Source organism: Amblyomma mixtum, chromosome 2, assembly GCF_055824585.1.
Source record: "Amblyomma mixtum isolate Tamu chromosome 2, ASM5582458v1, whole genome shotgun sequence".
Lineage (NCBI taxonomy): Eukaryota > Metazoa > Arthropoda > Arachnida > Ixodida > Ixodidae > Amblyomma > Amblyomma mixtum.
The window spans coordinates 8,293,552-8,316,436 of record NC_143013.1 but is presented as its reverse complement, the minus strand read 5'-3'; the positions used below and the strand labels follow the sequence as shown (position 1 = coordinate 8,316,436).

Sequence of the window (22,885 nt, the reverse complement as noted above, 5' to 3'; positions counted from 1 at the left end):
CACTCTCCCAATCATGCTATAGTCGGATACAACTTGAGAAGAAAGCAGCAAATCACCCTCAAAGGAGACTGTCCAGCCAATCGCTTCAACCGATTCTCATGATGTGTGGTTGGTCCCCATTGATGTGCTAGCGTGAAATCGCAGGTGGCATATAAAAGGGAAAGATAAACGATGGCTTCATCAGAATAACCGCGGCATCATGAAAATCGGTCAGTGTCATTGGCTGGAGAGGGCCTTGTTTAAAGGGCACCTGCCGTTTAGTTCTTGAGTAGTACCTGACTATACCAATGATGCTTTTCGTACAAGCTGCTCTAGCATCATTAAAAACTAAGCTGCATCGGGGCAGAGGATGGAATGGTATGAGCAAGTGAGCAGCATTTTGCAACACTACGCATTTAACATTGATTTAGCAATATGGGTACTATGAACATATTTAATTTTTCTGCCTTGCTTTCACAGCAACTGTCTTTTTTCAAAATTTCTAACGTAGGCTGTTGTCATAGCAAAATTCACTGCTTTTCTCTCTTGTGGATTTTGCTACATTGAGCGACTGTGCTGAGGGTGTCCCGCTCTCTCAAGGAAACTGAGGAGAGTCTATGCATGCTTGTAACATGAAAAAGACTTAGCATTTTCTGTAATGCCCACAGCAGTTAATTTTTTAGACAGGGATAAAGAGAGACTGTCGCTTGTGTCATGCAAATGTGAAATGTACTGATTAAGCCCCTTTCAGTGTAGCTGCAGAGTTTTGGTCTTTCTTTTGCAACAAGACAATGCAAGCTCTACAGGCGCACAAGATTGCATAGACGCTGTGCTATATGTGTGCGTCGTTGCTTCCTGTTCGGTTTCCGGACCAAATAGACTTCTCGGAAATTGTATTCGTGCCTGATCGCCGATTCCTAGGAAAACCGGTCAAGCCCAAGTGTCTTGCGCGCTAGCATCAAGAGATGGCGCTACGTGTAATCCAGCCGAGCGCTGCGGTGTGACATTTGCCGAAAAGCCGCCCGGTGGACTGCGCGGCGGAACGTGCTACAATCGATAACTGTGGGTTCTCGCCCCCGCTGTCGCCGGTGCCCTCCATGACGGCCGCTTGACACGGATTTCTGAAAGTTTTCCTTGAATTGGGACACAAGTGGCCTCGTGGTATCCGGCGGATACCGCGGCTCGGGGCCTGCTAATCGCGTCGTCTGCTACGGCTTTACGTAAGTGGCGCACACTGCTTGCTATTCGAGGCGTATGGCACAGAAGCAATGAATTTGTGTTTCCCCACAACATGTTTCAAAGAAAATGTATATTACTCATCGAAGGGATGGATAGGGTCGCATAACATGTTCTACTTGCCCTGACCGCCGTGTAAATTGGATACCCACTCGCTTGGGTATAAATAAAATCAATGACATTTCAACAAACAGAAGGGCACTTGCAGCCGGGCACTGACGCACAACTGTTGCGTCAATTTACGGCTCATAGATCATTCCTTCTGCACTTAAGGCGTTTTTTTATTTCACTGCCGATAAGTACGCGCGCGGTGCCTCCGCGAAGCTACCGCATAAGGGTTCGCAGCTGGTCTCCTCCAATTTAATGGAATTAATTTATTAACCAGAGTTCTTATGTGTCAGTCGTCGAGCGTTTATAATCATACTTCATTCGTTCAAAAATTTCGTGGATTTTGGGTAAACATTGAATGCGCTAGGCACCTATGTATGCGTAAGTTTTGAATTTGAGCTTAAATAACGTCCTCTTAAAATACTTTGCCAAGCCCACGGCACCCTCATTGTGAGCATGAAAGCGTTGAACTAAATGAGCCTTGATCTTGGCTTAATTATTTTGAAAGCAGCCTCGATCTGGTACATCGTAAAATTTGATGATACCGTGCTAAATACGTGCTGAAAGTACGTATGCGTATGTGTTCGTAGATATGCAACTGCCGAAAAGGTTTATGTTTCGCTCACGCTTAATTGTAAACATATCGCAGCTTTTTTGTGGCATGTTATGTTTCGATAATTTCAACAAATTTTATACCCATCTGAAAAATATAAATATGTAAAAAAATCGTCCAGCTCGACGCACATCAATCCATGCACAATCAAAACCAATCCAGTGCGCGCAGGAAAGCGTCCTTGGCGCCATAGAAACGGCACTGAGCTTGTGCTTGCTGCGAGCTTGTATTGTAGGTTCGCTGCTGTTGATCCTGTGAATACTGTTGTGCTTATCTAGGACACCGCATTGCAAAGCGATAGTGCGCCCGGTTGTTCGTGACAATGTGTCAGCTCAAGATATTGTTGCGAAACTTGACATTCCATGTATGGTAATGATAAACGCAAACATGAAAGCTGGTGCGTAAACACTCTGTGGGTGTGTTATCTGTTGGCCTACCTGTTGTTATATCTCGATCGCGCTGCGCCAGCGGCTGATGCATGCTTACAGAGCGAGGTATTTTTGCAGCTATTTCCAGCGTTTGTCCCCAGGATTGCATTGGGAAAATCCATGGCCCGGCGATTGCTGTGTTTATTACCGCGCAGTGCGTGACGTGATCTAACTCGATGCATGGTGACCGACCGCGAAAGAGTGGTTTTGCAAACTGTCCTTCGTTTTTATTTTTTATTTTTTTTTTGCCGCTGAAAGCATGTGGTTGTTTTGTTTCCCCAGACTTCGCTACAGACATGACTAGACTCTAAGCAGAGTGGAATCAGGATGTTTGAAGGTGTCGTTGCGCATCTTCTGAACAAATACTTGGGAAAATACATCAAAGACCTCGACAGTGAAAATCTCAATGTCGGAATCTTTAATGGTGAGTGCATTTATCTCAGAAAGAAATATCAGTGTGTGAAGGAGGGGGGCTTTGAAATCCAAGAAATGATAAAAAAATATTTTTTTTAAATAACGGTTACATCCGATTGTATGCTTCGTTTTTTATGGTTTTCAGAATTTTCATTGCTGAAATCGATCAGGAAGTACTCTAAAAAAATTGTTTCGCGAGCCGCGGGTGCTGTGCATTGCGGGGAAACGTTCAAACAATCGGCATGTTTCTCCGTTACGTATTTTCTAGCTGCCTAGCTACTCACCTTGCAGAGCTAATTTCTTCACGACTTTTTTATCTGTTTGGATCCCGTTTATTCTCTTGCACTCCTGGGACCGTTATGTAGGTCAAGACATTCTTTGTCTTTCATTTTAAATTTCTTGTATTAAATTTTCTTCTCATTCCAGATATGTCAATGGACACTGCATCGCAAAAATTCAAAACGAAAATTTGTGTTGTGTGAAAAAAATTCTGAGAATGTAGCACGCCAGTACAAGTACAGTGAATGTTGAACTATGACTTCTGCTCCATTTTCTTAACGCCTCAGCCTTTTCGCAAGATTCAGAGGAAACATATATATTATAAAACAATTTTCTGAAAATATAACAATGAGATTTTTGTGAAATCAGTCATGAAATTATTTCTAATATACTCAAAAAATTTCATTTAAATACATCAAGAAATAAAAAAAAATTGCTCAATGCCACGTCCCTCCTTAAGTGACCCAGAATGAACTAATCTCTTAATTCTTGCATTTGTGACAGAAAAATATGGAACTTAGATGCCCTACTGTTGCGCTTTTAGGATCTTGTTAGGTCTGAATCAGACCTTGCAGCTTGGCATAATTTTTTTTTTAATAAGTGGTGCCTATTTTATCTTTAGAAATGAATTGTTCTTATTAATTTTGCTTTCCTTTTTTTTATGCTGCAATCATAACTTTGCCATTGCATCACTATCCCTTCACATGCTATGTGTCTGGATGTTGAATGAGAGATGGAAAGCTGCCTCTGAACTGTGTAGGATTAATTGTGTGTTAAATTGCACAATTAAGCACCTATATAGTACTACGCCGCTGCGGTGGCTCAGTGGTTATGGCGCTCGGGTGCTGACCCAAAAGACGCGGGTTCGATCCAGACCACAGCGGTTGAATTTCGATGGAGGTGAAATTCTAGAGGCCCGTGTGCTGTACGACGTCAGTGCACGTGAAAGAGCCCCAGGTGGTTGAAATTTCTAGAGCCCTTCACTATAGCATCCCTCATAGCCTGAGTCGTTCTGGAACGTGAAACCTCCATATCATAAACCAAACCATATGGTATTACATGAGCTGAACTGGAGTGGACTTTGTGTGCATGTCATGCTGGGATATGTCTCTTTCCTAACAGTATCTGCATTACGTGGCTCTGAAAATCGGAGCAGAGATTTTTAGTGCACTTCTTGGGATACTTCCTCATGAAAATAATTTTTTTTTCTTGCAGGCACTGTGCAGCTTACAGACCTCAAGTTGAAGGCAGAGGCCTTGGTATGTTTGTTTATGTACTCGCCCTGCACCTGTACGAGGTTTTATTCACACTTGCGATTCAGAACGCCGAGTGACCAGCTATAATTTTGGACCAAAACACAGGCCAACAGTGCCAATGCCGCAAGTGACTTGCTGGTCACTTTCTCGAGTGGCCTCATTCATGAGGGTTGCTGGTCTTGACTGTTGCTGGCTGCGAGAAGCTGGGTGCAAAACAAGTTTCCGTTCACTTCCGATGCACCTCTTATTGGTCTAGCAGTGTAAAACTTGGGTTTGCAAAGCTGGAAAATAAAGCAACTAATGCGAAAAAAGAAGTCTGCTTTTTTTTTTTTAACAAAAACAGTCGCACAACCTTCGTGCCTTGCAAGTGTGAATGCACCTTTAGTCCAAGCATTTCACTTTTTTGTTAATCTATTACCAGACCCTGACTCGCTGTCACTGCATTTCAGTATGAACTAGAGCTTCCCATTGAAGTCAAGGCAGGATGCATTGGTAAGCGGTGCTTCTTCCTTGTTTCTTCATACTTGCTGACAGTATGGCAGTTCCTTTAGATGCTGCCATCCTTACTGCGAACCACTATGCCATCCAGCATAGCAGCACCTCTCTGAACGTTCCTCTTTCTGTTGGCAACAGGCAAAGTGTCTGTGGACATTCCCTGGCTGAGTCTGTCCTCGGAGCCCGTCCTCATCCATGTGGAGGATGTGCTCATCTTGGCAGGCCCCATTGGCGATGAGCCGTACGATGCAGAGAAAGAGAGGCTGCTGGCAAGAGCACGCAAGTCCAGGAGGCTGGAACTCTTGGAAGTGCCTCTTGCTGAGAATGAGCTTGGTACGTCCAGAATCAGTTGTCACAATTAGCTTTTATTGGGTTTATACCGGAGGTTTACAAAAAGAATATGCAGATGGAGGTCCCAAGGCTGATGACTATCAGGACCTCCTGTTGTTGTCAAGTGAAAGTGCATACAATTAAAGGTAGTGGAAAACAAGAAGTAGCGAAACACAAGCAGCTGGAAGAATATAGCAATCAACAGAGTTCACTGAAGTTAACTCTAAAGTAGGGATGTGATTTGTTCAATGCTTGAGCTGAAGTAAAGGTGATGAAATATGAGTAGTAGATTCATAGTGATGGTTCAACAGTGCAAATACACACAGACCAAGAAGGAGACAAGACACACACACACAACGCTGAGTAGTAGAGACAGTGCACATGTGAACTTGGTAAATTTACCATTTTGTTCAATGATTACTGATCACGAGTGTATTGTTCTTCATATAAAAACTCACCCTTTATGTACTACCCCCTTACGGGGAACTGTAAAGTAATAAACCAAACCAAACTGAACTGAATTTACAGAGCAAAAAGAAAAAATAGTTGAACTGGTAATGGCTACATAGTAGTCATGTCGTGAGGACTTAGGCTTTTTTCATGGGCTAGTGTCACAAAGTGCAGACATTTAAGAGAGTGAGGCAATGGGCAGTGGTCAGTTGTTGCACTCTTTGAAGGCATTTCTTACGTGAAACAGAGTGAGAAGAATGATTCTCTCGAGAAGGCACTACTATTGCAATAAATGTGAAATATCAGTCAAAGAAATGACTACTCATTAGCATCTACCTGAGCACAGCTGTACTGCTGCAAAACAACTGTACGCCTTCCTCATAAGCTTTATTCATTTGTTCTGTATCAGGTGTCCTTTGTTGATGGCAGAGTGATGTAGTTGTCGAATTTCTGCGACCAGTTGTTCATGGGCTCCACGCCAAAGAGCAGCTTGTAAGCCTTGGAGGGCAGCTTTCGAATCGGTGAAAATAGACCACCGCTGAGGGTGCTGCTGATTGGTGTATTCAATGGCGACACGAATAGCGGTGAGTTCTGCACCCGTCGAAGAAGTGCGGTGACCTGTCCTAACTCTAATTTCTGTAGTGCTTGCGGGACACAGCGAGCAGGCTTCGCGCACTTGCGCGGGACATCACGCTTGCCGCGTGGAATTCTGGCCAATTTTGCAATTCCCGTTTACAATCCTTGGACCCAGATCTGAAGCTCCGGCTAACATCAGGCCTACCACGACGAGAAGAAACTTTGCTGTGTCGCCTCTGGCTTGGTGTAGCTTTCACCAACCACTACTCATTCTTAATCGGTATGACTGATAGTCCTGCATGTTCCATCTGCGGGCTTGACGAGACTATAACCCACATTCTTTGTGGCTGCCCTGCCTACATCACCGAAAGGCAGTCTCTCAGCCATGCGCTGGAGCGCCTAGATCCACGCCCACTCACGGAATTGAAGATTCTTGGCCCCTGGCCGCAGCGGTCGTCGGCGGAGAAGGCCTGCAAGGCACTGCTCCGCTTCTTGAGAACTTCTGGCCTGCACGATAGGCTGTGACTTTAACGAACAGTGACGTTTTAGAGTGACTTCAATTTTCTTTTTTTTATCCCTTCACTCCTTTCCCTCCGTGTAGGGTAGCAAACCGATTATTCTTTCGGTTAACCTCCCTGCCTTTCCTGTTCTACATCCTCCTCCTCCTCCTCCTCCTCCTCCTCCTCCTCTGTATCAGGTGGATGCAAAGTAGTTATTCCTGTGACTGAAACCTCCTCTGCCTTGGAGGATTCCTCTAAGTGCATTCAGATTGTGTGAAATGTCATACAGTGTGACTGGCAGTTCCTCTTCAGAATGGAGTGACATTAATGTGTTTGGGCATTTATTGTTGCAATTTTTTGTCCTTTACAATATGACTTTCAGGAAGGTCCTATACTGCAGTCATTTTACGTTTTTAATTCTCATGTGTTAATTTCCACTACACACATGTGTATGCATGTGCTTGTTTGCATATTTGAGCTTGATTTATATGCATACTTTTCTTGCTTAAATTTTCGTTACAAGCTCAGTAAAACAGTCTTAACAGCCTAGTTAAGATTCGCACTGATGAAATGCATGTAATTAAGGTTATTTAGGTGACTTAGCCACACTCTTTTGCCTAGAATAATAGCTCTCAACTTTGCTTGCCAACTTTCTTCCTTTGTTTACCTAAGATTTCTTTATGCATGCATGATGCGTCGTGTGGCATGCTGGAATTTTATGTTCTGCACAGTCTTTTTGTTTCCTGTGGTTGGTATGCTAGCCATGTGGCAGCTCCATGCAACACAGTCTGACGTAGGGCAGCCACAGGTGTAGTTGTTCAGAGTTTTGCCTCACTTATATTGTGTTTAGTCATGTTGCATGGCTGTCAACCACCTTCTTTCAACAATGCACAGCGTAGCCCAGTACATTGCACTCCAGGCTTCTCAACATCGGCTCTGAAAAAGGGAGTAATAGTGCTTTCAGAAAGGAAAAGCTTCAAGTGTGAATGGCTATGGTTGTCGTCATTTGCCCATGTGCTAAAAGCTGGGATTCGGAGGTTTGCGGCAAAGCTGTCTCTGTGATTTTTTTTTCCTTTGAAGAGAGCAAACGAACTGAGAATTTTCTTTTCAAATGAATTTCTTTTTCTTGATTGATTGTGGCTGTCAATTGTCATAAGAAAGGAAGAATGCATTTTTCTTTTTCGTTCATGCAGACAAGCCAAGAGGATTCTTTGAGAATCTCATTGGGACCATTGTAAACAATGTGCAGGTACGATTTTAGTTTTCCTGACTATTCCTTCGTTCCAGTTTGACTGTTTGACGGTACTGGAGGAAAAAAATTGGGAAAAATATATGTTGTTGTTTTTTCATCTCACCTGTGCTTTTCAATGCTTTCATGCAAAAACAAAATCTCTGTTCTAGATATCTGTCCAAAATGTGCACATTCGCTATGAGGATACAGTGAGCAGCCCCAAGTATCCATTTGCGTGTGGCGTGGTGCTCCAATCTTTGACTGCCATCACCACCAGCAGCAAGTGGAAGCCCATCCAGTTGGACTCATCATCTAAGACCATCTACAAGGTGAGAGTCATTGTGAATTTTGCCCTGGCTCTGTAAATTCTTATTGGTGTCAAGGAGTAAAACAGTATTCCATTCTTTTTTTTTTCTTTTTGGCACAAATATGGGCTAATGTAGAAATGCTGCCAGTTTTTCTATTAGTGCAGATGCACATTAAGTGGACACAGCTGCATACAGAAATGATCTATGACTGGACATGAATTTGAACACACCAGTTTTTTGTTTGCTTGTACAGCTGCTTAAACTGGCTTTCTCACTTGGGAAGTGGCAGAAAGGTGATTGTGAGGACAGAAGCAGCAAATTTTAAACAATATGGAATGAAAAATTGGTCAAACATATCTCATAATGTATACAGGGAATATAATTAATAAACAATTTATTGATTACTAGCAAATAATAAACAGTGAGAACTGAGCACAAATTCAAAGGCATTTTTCAAGCTTTTTGTAGAAAGATATGATATGCTCATTAAATTAACCCTAAATTTTGTTTGCCTGTTGTGGAAGGTTGGTATGGCTAACATCAATGCTCTAGGAAATACACGTCGTGATTGCATAGCGAGAATTTTCGGCATTTGCATTGTGCTCAACCTACAAAGATCAGCCGTATAGCTGCACTTGGATGGATGTCATTGAATAATTACTCCCTTATTACAAATCTACTCCACCTTGGGGGATTCCTCTAAACATTGGACCAATACAGTTCCCACTTCGAGTTATGGATCATTTCGCTCTCACCCTACCATAAGCTTGCCGTACAGGTTAGTTCAATTGGTAGAGTGACTGTTTGGTGAAGCGGTGGTCCCGGGTTCGAACCCCAGACCAGGAGAAACTTTCCTTTAACTACAAAGTTTCTGAGAAATCTGTATAGCTCTCCTTTGTAGCCGTATGGCTGCGCTCGGGTGGATGTCAATGAGTGAAAATCAACATTATGCATAGTTATCAAAGTAATCTCTGGGACTCCAACTTTCTGTCTAGTGTCTAAACCTTTAGAGTTTGACCAAGTGCTCATACACTGGGAATGACAGACAACAGGCAGGTAATCAGCACACACCACACTAGTATGTCTTCTGTGCAGCAGAACCACCCTGTCATAATTTGGCACAGTTATTCATGCATTGTCTCTTTGTTTGCAGCTTGTGAAGCTGGAGTCGTTCTCTGTCTACTGGAGTTACTGTTGCTCAAGCAGTGGTCTTATTCGACATCAGCTACCGTCCTCCAACTGGAAGGTGATAAATTCCTGCCAGCATTGTAGAAGTTTCATTACGAACACGGATAATAGTTGGGTTATTCTGTGCATGATGTATCACATTGTGCACTCCAAAAGCTTCAGTTCTCTCTAAAAAATTCTGTTTGAATTAACGGTTAAAAGAAAAGTTTTTAATGTACTCCATGAACAGAAAATTATCACTTCACAGCTGTTATTCTAATTATGTAGATAATATTAGGTAATATGATTAACTTTTTGCACATTCTTTTCTTGACTGATAAATTCACACTCCGCTTAAGCATGCATTGCTTGCGTACAAATTCAAAATAACTTCAAAAGTGAGGGTATCTTATGCTTGCAAAAAAAAAAAGAAGAAAAATATGACAGCACATAGCAGTATATTTATAGGTGTATACATAAGCAATTAGAGCACACTTTCAGGTTTTTGTGGATTGGATGGTCTGCTGCAGTTAAGCTCAATGTAGTGCTCAAGAAGGTACAGCTCATTGTTATATGAAGCAAAATGTTCATCTTAATCTTTCTTTTTCTCCCTTCCCCCTTTTTTCTCCCTTCCTCCCTCCCGCCTGTCTGGCTCTCGTAATGCCCTTCCACAGAATTTGATGAAAAAGGCCCTTCAGACGTTCAGCATTGGAAATGATGAGTTTGACTTTGGTAGGTTTGTCAGGCTTGCTTGGTTAGAGCTGAGTTGCTTGAACGCCTTGCTTTGTATTCATCTTTTTTTCTCAGTTCTCAAGCCAATATCTGCAAAGGTTAAGATCATCTTCAACAAGTCTCTGGAAGCAAAGATCCCGAAGCTCCTTGTGGATGTTCTGCTGCAAGATGTGGCATTGCAGTTGTCTAGGCAGCAGGTAGGCTGCTTCTTTCTGTTCCTCCTGTTGTTTATGCTTGCTTAACAAAAAAAAAAAAAGCAGTTCTAGGAAAGGTGTTCCCCCTAGCCTGAGTCGCTTTGGAACATTCAACTCCATAAACAAAGCCAAACCACTCGTAGGAAAGAATTTGTGCCTTAAAGGGGCCTTGAAATGATTTTTACAGTAATATTCTAATGCAAAAAATCTCTAGAGGTGGCCTTTGTGAGTGTTAGAGTCAGATTTAAAAGCTGTGCACGGACGCTATGATTTGCAAATAATTTTAAAAAATTGCTTGCCCGAAGCCTGCATGAGCTTAGAGATGGGTTGATGGTGTTTGTAAGCAAGTTAGTGAAAAAGCAAAAAATAATCACTTTCTGTTGTATAGCATTATTTGACTTGAAAAACAAATGTTCATATTTTGATAATAATGTAATAAAGTAATGATGAAATAATGTTATAATAATAATATAAAATTCACAGCTTTGCAGATACGTCAAAAGAAAATAGACCGAAAAATAGCAGTGCCCTCTGTGATATTTTTGTTTCCAGCATTCATACTGACAACCTGTTGAAAACCTCTGCAAGTCACAAATACATAATGCTGTGCTGACTGAGCCTTAATGGTGACCATAATGGTGGCTGTCATCCTCCTTACTTTCACGGGCATTCAGCTTGTGTCTGTGCACGTTGCAAAGAGAACTTGCACTGTGATGATGTCATGTGGATTCTTGTTGGTAGATGCATGATCTTGACTGTATTTCACCAGTTGTCAATCGGTTAAGGAATATATCCTGACCACTTGGAGGAAGGCACCTTCATAGGCCCGGAAATAATGCAGCCAGTTTAGTGTTGATGTATAACTGATGTTGGAAAGAAAAGTAGGAAACAGCAACTCTGAAAAAGAGTTGTTTGAGTTCGCTGTTTCTTGAAGAGGGCCGAGGTGGAAAAGAGAAGCCCATTTAGGAAAGCTGCCCACTATTTGAAACAATGACGCCAAGCTTAGGATGTAATGCTAGTCTTGCTCATTTCAGCGAGGGTCATTAATCCATCATCCATCATCATTTCATTTATAGTTTATGCAAATCTCCGTCCTCCCATTTCCTTTCTTCTAGCTCCTTCAGTTCATTACCAGCAACAATAAGCCTCGGCCATGCTGTGTGGAATAACTGATGCCTATCCTTAACTGGCCTGCTGTCAAGAGCTGACCCTGTTCTTATCCTTCCAGTACCTGGAAATGATTTTGCTTGGCCAGTCTTTCACGCTGATGGAGATCAACCAGCGCTACCGGAAATACCGGCCGAACATTCCTTGCAAAGGCAATGAAAAAGTATGGTGGAAGTATGCCTATGATGCGGTTGTTGGAGAATACGTCAGGCCCTACTCCTGGAAGGCAATAAAAGAACACAGGTGGGAGCTGGATGCCATTGTTCTGTGTGCCACTTCGCAAGGTGTCCAATGAGTGCTGTTCTAGCTTCTCTTTCTTGCATCTACACCTAGCACCCAGGTTATGTTTTGCCAACTCTTAAAAGGATGCTAAGGAAAACTCGTATCCAGTTTTTGTTCTTTGTAAAATTGGGTTGTTTGGCATTTTTTGTTTCTGTTGACAGCAGTTCAGCAGCAAAATATGTATGTATTGCTGGGAAACTTAAATGTTGAAGATGGAATCTTTTTTCCTGCCACTTGATTCCACCTCGTAACGTTGATAATGACATCGAGAGAATTACGGACTCCATGATCACTGGCTCTAAGTCATGGATGGTGGTGCTAGTTAGTCTCAGAGACCTGCTTACAAACAAGTACTCCATTTCATCACAGTTTTCTTGTGAAAACAACCTGGGTTGGCACTAGTACTCTAATTTTTTGTCCTTTTTTAGCTTATAAAAACTGCTCGTAAAAGTGGCCTCTTTGTCATTAGAACACTTAGAACACTGATATCAATTAATCTATCTGGGGCGAATTAATTTTTTCCTCTGCGTCCCTTTAAGCTGATTAAAAGGATATGGAGGTTGCAGTTGTTGAATGAGCTCCAGCTGCTTTTATATAGTATTGCAATTGAGTGAGCATTGTTGAAGTCTCATGGTAGGGTTAGACCTTTTATTCTGTGGAGTTGTGTCTGGAGAGATGTTGAGTTTCTTTTGTGCGCAGACAAAAATCTTGTAGCTTCAAGTTGTTTAATACATGTGCTATCTTGCAAGCCTCTGTTGTAAGGCATCGTGCTGGACACGACTATGACAACTTCTCCTAGAATATTTGTATCGACAGCTTGAAGAGGTATTTTTTTGGTGACATTCGCAATACTTCATGCAGGCAAAACTACCGCCAGTACAAGGAGATGTACATAAAGCGACTGCAGATGCCGAATGATGCGGAAATTCGGGTTGACGTCCAAATGCTGGAAGACAAGCTGAATATTGCCAATGTTCTCATGGCCAGAGAAGAAGCCAAGCTGGAAGTGAGTGTCCTTTTGTTTTTGCTTTCTGCTTTTAAAAATAATTCAGCAATATTGGCTAACGGGGTTAATTTTTCTTAATCACTAAAAATTAAAAGAGAAATAGACAAGTTAAGGGTGTGTTTTAGCATTCGTCTATGTGCCTACTGATTCCCAAAGCAGTTATCAAGGAGCACATCAAACATTGTCTTGCATCTGGACATCTCTGCTTGTTAAACGTGCGGTTGTGCTCTTATCATATGTTTTACTTTTGCAGCAGCTTCAGAAATCCAGATGTTAGGCCTGTTCAAAAGGTTAACTTAAGACCGACAGCACTAGATTGACTTTGGAGTGAAACACATGGGCTGTCTAAATGCATCGGCTTGACTTGATGTTTTGCTTTTTCTTGCTGTGGGCAGTCTTCACTCATCTTTCTTGTGCTTCTGAACAGGTTGCATACTTGCGAGATTTTTTAGCTGTCAGACAATGGGTTTAGGTGGAAAGCTTCCGGAGCACTTGTCTGGGATTATGCAATCCTGGCTGTGCAGTCCTCTTGGCTTTGTCGTGTCAGTGTTGTCAGCCAAAGCTCTCAGGGTCGGAGTGTGTACCTTGAGACAAGCACCACCTTGCAGCTCCTGCGCAGCGAGCCGAACCGTGCTGTGCCACGGAAGAAGGATGTGGGCTGGTGGGCCTCCTGGTTTGGCAGCAGTGCAGCGGACGAGGCCGAGGAAGAGATTGAGGTGATTGGCGAGCGGGAGCGCAGCTTCTGGTCCCGCCTCACCCCAGAAGAGAAGGAGAAGCTGTACGAAGCCATCGAGTATGCTGACGCTTCCACTGAGGTGCCTGAGCACTACATCGCCCACAAGGTGGGTCCCTGTTGCTCTCTCACACTCTCTCTAGTGCTGCTGGCACCGTTGCCAGGATGGGGCTCCTTTGTTACTCTCCTTCTGTTGTTTGTCATTTCAGTGCATGTAATACAATATATGTTACATTTTGACTTTCCCACGTCCTATTTCCCGCTTTACAGTCTCGCGCTGTTCGCTTGTTTTTGTTTGTCTGTCCGCCTGCTCTGATGAGCACCTGTAGTAATGCCACTCTTCTCTTACTCTGCTCCTGTGCTTATGCTGTGCAGAGGTGAGAACCTTTGCACCAGTGCGGACACCGAATGCCGTTAAAGAGACCAACATGCCTTTTGCAGCTAGGACTTTAATGCATGGGCTTCAGTGTGTGGCCACTAACACCCATGTGTATCACCACAAGCGAAGATGGGTTTCTATTAAAGCTCTGGTAAAATAAGCACAAGGTGAAGGTACCTGCTGCATAAATGAAATGTGCTCGGGTAATCCTGGCATACCACAGATTATCCTTCGTTTCTTTTTTTTTTTTTGTCATTTTTAGTTTGCTTTGCCCACTTTTCTCACATTTTCGCCTGTTGCTTTACCAGTGGCACGCCGCACACGGATGTGAAAAGTGCTGCCTCACATCATGTGTGGATGGTAGAGAGAGGGTGCGGTAGATGGTCCTTGGCGATCACAAAATGAACAAGGGAGGGGAAAACCTCAGGTTGCTAGAGCCAACGTTTCGACAAGGGGACTTGTCTTCGTCTGGGCAAAGCGTTCATCATCGGCAGGGATTAAATAGGGCCTTCGCTCCGAGGAGGAAGGCCCCGGGGGTGGGGAAGGAAAGTGATGTGGGAGGGGATGCGTGTCAGGAAGGGGAGGGAGGTGAATCATGATTCCTTACGCTGCAATAGTGGAACAACTTATATCCGGGGGGTGTGTAATGAACAAAAGGCTTTGAAGGGGCGGCGACGGGGGAGGAGGCGCTGGGTGAACCTGCAAAACTCAGATAAAAGGATTAGTCAGCGTGGTACAGGGAAATGAGAACAAGGGAAAAAAAAAAAAAAAAAGGAAGAAGCTGGCACTGGAAGGAGAAAGGAAGGGGGGCATTTCCAAGGAAGGACAAGGCAGGGGGAGGGGGGGAAATGGCTCGTGTTCAGAGAAAGCCAAAAAGTGGGGGCGGAGAGGGTAACAGGAGTGTCATGGTTTCCGAGAACTGGTAGCAGGGGATTAGGAGAAAAAAAAAAAAAGTGAACAAAGGGAGAGGGCGACAAGGCCGGAAATGTGGTGGAAGATATGACTTGGGAAGGGTGCAAGGAGCGACAATATACTTAGTGAGATTCTAGGAAATGGTCTGACCACGTGCAAGACATTTGTTAATTTAAAATTATGCTGACCCTGGAATGTACCTGAGAGATTCCAGGTTTCCTCTGGACATGTTAATCCCTGTTGGTTGCAGTGTTTTAAATTTGTGGATTAGGAATGCTTCTCTGTATTTTCTGTCCCTAGTCGATTTGAAGCCTGACTGAAGAATGAACAATTTGAGTTCGTCGAATTTGTGATGGCGTTGATTAAAATGGGTCGACACTGCCTTCTGTTCATTCCGTGTTGTGTCAGCCCGGTGCCCGTTTAATCTGGCACTCATTGTTTGTCCGGTTTCTCCGATATATTGTTTCTGGCAGTAGGAGCACTGGAGCATGTAGATAATATTGGACGATGTGCAGTCAAAACTGGTCTTTATATCGAAACTGAAATCGCTTGCCGTACTTTTAACCGTAGTGTCCCTTTGTAAATGTTTGCATGTCTTGCATCTAGGTCGAGAGCATGAAGTTACTGTCGGTGGTGGTTTCTTACCGAGCCTAGCATGCACCAGGATGTCCCTCAGGTTTGTGTTGCGTCTGTATGTTACCCTTGGTGCGTCGGGAAATATTTTCTTGAGACGGTCGTTACCAGTTAAAATGGGGTAGTATTTCCGCAGGATATTGTTTATGTTTGGAAGCGCATTTGAGTATTTCGTTATAAGTGCAGGAGGTCGTTGACTGTTAGCTTTTGTTCGTTTTTTAAGAACTACATCTTGTTTCAAAGTGGTTGCTCGTTGGAACGCATTATTAAGGGTTGTCTGTGGATGGTTTCTGGTGATTAGTGTGTTTTTTAGCGAGTGGAGGTGTTTCAGGTAGTCATCGTCGTCGCTACATATTCTTCTTAGTCTCGTTGCCTGTCCTACGAATATACCTTGTTTGCAGTGTCTTGGATGATGGCTAGTGAAATCTAAGTATTGTTGTCGGTCAGTAGGCTTCCTGTAAAGTGTGGTTTTGAGCTTGCTATTTTCTAAATAGACAGTGGTGTCAAGGAAATTGACTTGCGTTTTCGAGGAGTTGAAGGTGAATTTAATGCTGGAGTGGAATGAATTGAAATGTATGACGAATGCCTTCAGGGTCTCAGCCCCATGCTCCCATATCATGAAAATATCGTCTATGTGCCGCAGGTATATGAGTGGTTTTTTTAGAAATGAATTTAGAAGTTTAGATTCTAGTAGCCCCATAAAAATGTTCGCGTAGGTGGGTGCGAAGGGAGTGCCCATGCTTGTTCCAAATACTTGAAGGTAGTAAGAAGAATTGAATTCAAAGTAGTTGAGTGTTAGTACCAATTCAAATAGCGTGAGGTATACTTCAGTTTCGTGCGGGTGAGGACTTTGAGTTAGAATTTTTAAGAGTGCGTCGATACCTTCATTAATGGGAATATTTGTGTACAAAGCGGCGACGTCAAGTGTGACAAGTATGCTATCTGCTGGGATAATGGAAGCGTCATTCAGAGACTCTATTATGCGGAGAAAGTGCGGTGTATCCTCGACAAAGGAAGGGAGGTGGGTGGGAATATCTGCAAGATAGTTGTTCAGGAAAATTGATAAGTTCTCTGTGGGCGTGTTATTGTTTGAAACGATAGGTCTGCCGGGGATATCTGCAGTAAACAAGTCTTCTTCGGAAACCTTATGGATTTTGAGAAGTAGGTAAAAGCGTCCTGCCTGTTTGTTTAGCGGATTTAAGAAGTGGTAATCGGACTGCGTGATTAGTTCTCTTGATAGTAAGTTTGCCAGTTTGTTCAGAATCAATTTGCAGAACTCTGAAGTGGGATCTGAATCTAATTTCCTATAATGACAAGGGTTGTTAAGTTGCCTAGAAGCTTCTTTTTTGTATTTTTCGGCTGGCAGGATAACTATGCTACCTCCTTTGTCTGCAGGTTTAATGACTATATCGGTTCTAGAAGCTAAATGGTTCAGAGTAGCCTGTTTCGTTGGGGTAACGTTTCTGCGTTTTCGAGCTTGCTTTGTTTGGTCTATAATTTCTTTCGAGACAGATTTAATGTACAAGTCTAATCCGCCTCGCATTCGGGAGGTGCTGGGTTCGATCCCCAGTGCCGCCGGGTACCCACCGGTTTCTTTAATGGGTACAAGATTTCCCCTGGCCTGGTGCTCGGCTCTTCTAGGGTGAAATGCTTGGGAAAAGGGTCTTAGACCAAACAGTTGCCTTGGCGGATGAGTGATAAGTTCCCCTGCCAAGCAACCATAAGTCCGCCTCGTGCGACATAAGCCCAATTTGTGGCCCTTTTTGTTTTTTTTTCTCGCAAGTCAGACAGTCGGAAAAACCGCCATGTCTAGTCAGCTGTGATACTCTGAAGTTTTCTCTTCGAAACGAAGGATCGCTTACAGTGTTTGTCTTGAGACACGCTGGTTAGAGCGTACGAGTTTTGAGTCGGAACTCCTCACTTTGCAGTGAGACACGAACCACCTTTGCAGGCTGAGTGCTCGAAACTAGGTTGCCCCCGAAGGGGCGCAGCGGGGTTTACGGAGCCTCTTCCAAGCGCACACCCCTGAAGAAGGGCGCCGGGCCGGGGGTGGCTTGTACCCATTTTTACCGGTGGGTGTCCGGCGGTGGGTTTCGAACCAACCACCTCCCGCAGCCGAAGCGGACGCCTTTTATCTGAGTTTTGCAGGTTCACCCAGCGCCTCCTCCCCCGTCGCCGCCCCTTCAAAGCCTTTTGTTCATTACACACCCCCCGGATATAAGTTGTTCCACTATTGCAGCCTAAGGAATCATGATTCACCTCCCTCCCCTTCCTGACACGCATCCCCTCCCACATCACTTTCCTTCCCCACCCCCGGGGCCTTCCTCCTCGGAGCGAAGGCCCTATTTAATTCCTGCCGATGATGAACGCTTTGCCCAGACGAAGACAAGTCCCCTTGTCGAAACGTTGGCTCTAGCAACCTGAGGTTTTCCCCTCCCTTGTTCATTTTGTGATCATGTGTGGATGTCATTTAGAGTGGCTTACGTTTTAGGGTTCTCAAATGGGACCATGCTGATGGCTTACTGAAGCATACATATGCTGTGATAACCTGCCATGCAGGTGAACTTCACGTTGGCCAACTGCACACTGTCCCTAGTGGGCAGCACCAGCGGCCACGAGGTGCTGGTTGCCACGCTGAGTCAGTTCCTCACCAGTCTTGAGACGCGGCCCGGTGCTCGAGCCTTCAAGGTGTCAGCACGCACCGAGGGTTTTGTCATCGAGGGCGCCTCTAGTGACCACGACCTGGTCACCGTTCTCTCAGTCGACAAGTCAGCTAGTGGTAAGAAGTGCCAGCTCTTGTTTTGGGGCACTGTCTGTAATGGTGTGGTTGGGGGTGTAAACAGGCTTCTTACACTCTGCCACCTCTGCAGTTATGAATGCCCTAGTGCAATAATGTTACCATCAAATGGAAGCAAACACATCTATTGTATGCTGTACATTGTATGCTAGTATATTTATATCTCTGGTAACGCCCTGTGATCTTTTTATCTTTATGCTCGCTGCATGCACTCTGCCTTGTCAACTCAACCTTTTGCCCAGCCACACATTTAACGACGCAGTTAGAGTCAGAGAGAAAAAGAGCAACTATGGGCTGTACCCAGCTGGAACAAGCCATTTGTTCTTAAAGCTTTTGTACTTTATACAGGGATATTCTTTTCATTGCATCAAATTGAATGGGTGGAATATCAATTTTGTCTAGTATCTTAATGCTATGTTTCTCTCTCTCTCTTTGTCTTGCAGAGATCTCCCCACAACATGTGTTTGCTTTGGACTTTGAGCAAAATCCACTGGACATAAAGGCTAACTATGGTGTGATGCTGTATGCAGAACCCATTGAAGTTGTTTACAATGAGGTAAATGCTGCAATTTTTTTTTTTTCAAATAAATATTATTTTTGTCCAACACAAATGGTAACTTCAGTGAGGAAAATGTAATTAGGCCTAAGAAAGTTAAAGAAACGATTGAGATTTGTCTGAATTGCCAGAAAAATTTGTTAGAATTTTTTTAAATGGGCATTGTTAATGTATTCAATGGTTCGGTCTTCTCTTAAAAGGGGTCGTTCAAGCAGCTGTCAGTCTTGGAGGACAACTGCCTGTGCTTCCTGCTCAGTCACACTTCACCAGTAAACTATGACTCAAATGAGCTGTATCCTGCTTACTTTACATTTCTCCTGATACTTATTATTCACTATAATGCTTGCAGGAGCAGAAATAGAAAACTGGACAGGTTTTCTTGTAAGAAGTTTGGTGAAGACTTTGTTGGCTCTGCTTTTACATTTTTGCTTTCTCTTATTTCAGCATTCGGTGTCAGAACTGCTGACATTCTTCAGCATTCCAACTGTGTCTGCGTCTGACATTCGTGGCCTTGCCGCCAAGCAGCTGAACACAATTGCAGAGTGGAGCAAGACTGGTCTGCTGCATGCCTTGACACATCGCAAGGTGAATTTCGAGATCTCTCCTCTTAATACAGATTGTTGGCTGTCCATCACTGTCTATGGTTAAGCTTCAAAAGCTTAGCTGTGTATCGTAGCAGGGATTGTTGAATGATTTTGCATTAAAGAAACATGGAAGACAACTTTGTTGGGCTTTTGTTCTCAGTAAAATTTGATAGCTCAATCTATCGTGACTCTGTCAACATTTGTTTGGCAGTAGAGGATGCTTTCAGTACTAAAAAATTTGCAGTTGTATGTTGGGATTTTTTTTAACATACTGTCATTCAGGCTTTTTGTCTGCTGTACAATAAGTACTCAGTTTCACTAAAGCAGCCTTGCACCATGGAGCCTAAGGGCAGCATTAGTGAATCACTGTTCACGGAATGATTTTCAAGTGCCTGCAGTTTTGTGAATTCAATCTTTAACTTACTGATGCTGGCTCCACTTTGCAAAATGCTGTGCTGTTGTAGTGAGACAGAGTGCTGCGGGTAGTCAGGTATCTGTGGTGTGGACTCGAAAAACCCAATCGTGTGGATTACCAGCCTCTTGTTCTGGGGGCCCTCTTTTGAGTTCGAACTTCATTTTATTTGCACAGGCCCTTAATGTACGTGAATTAGAAAGCAGTGAGACTGCGTTTCACTTGCATACACCTTTGCTATCCTTGCTAAAAAGGAAAAGTTCAGAAACTTGTTTTTGAACTGAAATTCTTCACATTGTTTTTCTCATGTGTTCCTTACTCCTCTATAGCGGGTACCAGCGAGGCCTTCACTTCCTGCAGTCTTCTTCAGTGCCTTTTCATGATACATCCATGCTAGTCCTCACTTTACACATGCCCATTTAAAAAAAAAAAAAATTTGGTGTTTAAACATCTTTTGGCCGCCTTCTATCGTTTCTCGCAGACATTCTTCTTCAACATTGAATTCAAGTCCCCGTACTTTGTTGTACACGAACATGGATCATTCCAGAAGTGAGTGCTCAGTTTTCTTCCTTCTCTCGTTCAAGGGTTCTCAGACTGGGTTTTTCCACAGAACCCCTTGGTTCCTTGGAGTGCTTCTTGGGCTCCCCGGGCACCTACTGTATCCATGCATGCCTCAACCCCCACTTTTCATTTTACACTTTATTTAGAGACTAGTCATACTGTATTTGCTCTGTTTGCAAATACAGTAATAATAATGATTTTGAAATGCAATCAGTCATTATTAATTGAATATACTGACACTTTCTCAGGGGCCGTATGTATGCGCTTTCATTTTCCATCGAGACTGAGAAGCCATGTTTGATTATTGAAAACATATGCTCTAGTTCATGCTAGAAGGGAGTACTTGAACTTCACATGGTTGCAAAAATGATTGCCATGGTTGTTTCTATTAGAGCAGGCAGATTGTGTGTGGGAATTTTATTGGGAACTCAATTGCAATTTAACTGTAAACCATGTACTGTGCAGTGGTTATCTAGTCGGTTGTGTTGATGCTTTCATTGTGTGACATTGTGGTGCATGACATTGTGCATGGGTGGATAAGGGAACACAAAAGACACACAACAGATGTTGCTAATGCCTGATAATTGTGAGACGGCTGCACCACACAGCTTAACACCAGTATGGGTCTTACATCCATGAAGATATTGAAGAAACTCTAACAGTGAAGTGCTCGAAGGTGTACTGGCAAGGCTTTGCTCTGGCTATTTACATTTCAGGTTCTGAACCTCTGTACTTTGAATACAAACTGCCTTTTCCTTTTTGCTGATTTTCCTGTGTTTTTTAGTGCAAGGTTTTCTTTTGTCACTATGCAGGGAATCTCGCTAAGAGTGTAATGAAAACTGGCGTACGTTCTGGAAACAGCCTAAGCAGTATTGCGCACTAGTGCCTAGAGCAAGCAGTGTTCTTCATTTGTTGATAACTTCATTAGTTCTTTTAAGATCTAATACTGTGCTTCAGGTTTCTGGTAGATGAAAAGTTTTGTTTAAAAAAATCGCAAGGCATCAAAGCATCAAGTGTGAAACTTTTTTCATAGCAGGAGCTCTGCTGTGAAGGCATTTTTCTTTCCTGTACTATGAGCAGAGCAAACAGTAACCGAAACATCTTCAGCTCTAGCGCATGTTATGAATATTTCCTACTGTTTGTTGCCATAGCACACATTAGTTGATGCAGCTGCATGTGCTATCAGAAACATAAACGCTGCTACAGTTACTGTTGCGGTTTCATGAATATCATTTGGAATGCAGAAAGAACACTTAGAAAGGAGCTTTCTTTTAAAAAATTGCATCGCTTATCCTTCCTTTTTTTTTTCTTCTGTTTGAAACTTTCCTTGTAGCTTGGACAGTTCGAAAGGTGATAATTGATCTTTACTTTTTATTTGGCGTACTACGAACATGCATACATTTCTGCTAGCGCTAGGTAAGCACCAACGATGCTGCTTCAGTTTTAAAAAATCTTAGAATGTGTACCGCTTGCGTGAACGCCTTGTTTGAGAAAAGCAGTTTTTGAACTGTCCAGTGTGACAGAGGCTATTGCAATGGTGCACTGGGCATTGAAGTTGCTCATAGCTGGCATCATTGACAGTGTGCGGTGTACTGTGAGCAGTGTGTCTGACTAGTTTCTGCAGAACATTCAGCTTGGATTGTCGTGACTGAGTGCATTTCGAGTCAGCTATTTTTTGTACTTATGTGTTTTCCTAGGAGTGGCAACATCCTGGTGATCGACATGGGAAAGTTGAGTTTCAAGAGTGACCTCCAAAGTGACTCCCTTCATCTCGAGGTGATTCCATGCTTCTTTTTTCTTATGCTTTGTTGTCTGCTAGGTTTTCAGTGTTGTTTCAGACATTGGTAGAGCACTGAATTCCATGCTTACGGCATACATCTATCAACAAATGGAAGCAAGTATGTCCCAGCCACAGTATGCATATGTACAGAATTCCTTGCATAAATTAGGTCGAGCATCGATAAGAAAGTCGTACATATTGCATAAATGAGACCAGTACACTATATTTTCGAGATAATTTATTTTGCAAAGCAGTGAAAGTATCTTGTGATGTGATTGGCTGGGCCTGTTGACAGGGTGAAACAAGACCTTTCTCTAATGATTATGGAGGGAGGGGGGTATAAGTATATGCAGAAAGTGAATACAGGTACTTGCAGTGTGTCTTTGTGGTGAATGCTGTTTTGCTCATTGTACACTGAAATTTTTCAGGAGGCGACCAAGATGGAAATTGAAGAGAAGCTCTATGACAGGTTCAACGTGTGCCTGTCTGACATACAAGTGCTGTTCACCGACTCGGGTACGCCTCCTTTACCATGGCTATCAAGAGTGGATGGGGCACCAGAAGGGCCCAGTAGCAAAAGCAGCTGACAGCTGGGGGGCAGAAAACAATTCATATCTTTGCGGTCAGAACTTTTTTTTTTGTGTACAGGAGCAAACTCTATTCACTGGAACCCTTGGGTTCTTTGGAGTGCTTTCTGTGTTCCCTGAGCACCTAAATCCATGCACGAACCAACCTCTACCTTTACCTTCACCTTTTTTTTATTTTGGCTGTAATCATACTTTAATTG

General features: G+C 43.2%; 1 protein-coding gene across 6 annotated transcripts in view; it reads left to right on the top strand.

The window, feature by feature from the left end:
* The first annotated feature begins 985 nt into the window (after positions 1-985).
* LOC149358342 (intermembrane lipid transfer protein VPS13A-like) overlaps positions 986-22,885 on the top strand; it is a 100,085-nt gene continuing 78,185 nt past the window's right edge. For 2 of the 6 annotated variants that reach the window (XM_089570400.1, XM_089570399.1), the window contains exons 1-19: positions 2,118-2,333; positions 2,647-2,788; positions 4,273-4,316; positions 4,763-4,805; positions 4,947-5,141; positions 7,858-7,913; positions 8,066-8,224; positions 9,357-9,449; positions 10,045-10,102; positions 10,178-10,299; positions 11,525-11,706; positions 12,607-12,751; positions 13,360-13,593; positions 17,968-18,187; positions 18,649-18,761; positions 19,206-19,346; positions 20,239-20,306; positions 22,016-22,094; positions 22,527-22,614. In XM_089570400.1, coding sequence (XP_089426526.1) covers positions 2,692-2,788; positions 4,273-4,316; positions 4,763-4,805; positions 4,947-5,141; positions 7,858-7,913; positions 8,066-8,224; positions 9,357-9,449; positions 10,045-10,102; positions 10,178-10,299; positions 11,525-11,706; positions 12,607-12,751; positions 13,360-13,593; positions 17,968-18,187; positions 18,649-18,761; positions 19,206-19,346; positions 20,239-20,306; positions 22,016-22,094; positions 22,527-22,614 — 2,137 coding nt within the window. In that variant the 5' untranslated portion in view covers positions 2,118-2,333; positions 2,647-2,691. The other 4 variants (XM_089570395.1, XM_089570396.1, XM_089570398.1 and 1 more) reach the window with 4 other exon arrangements.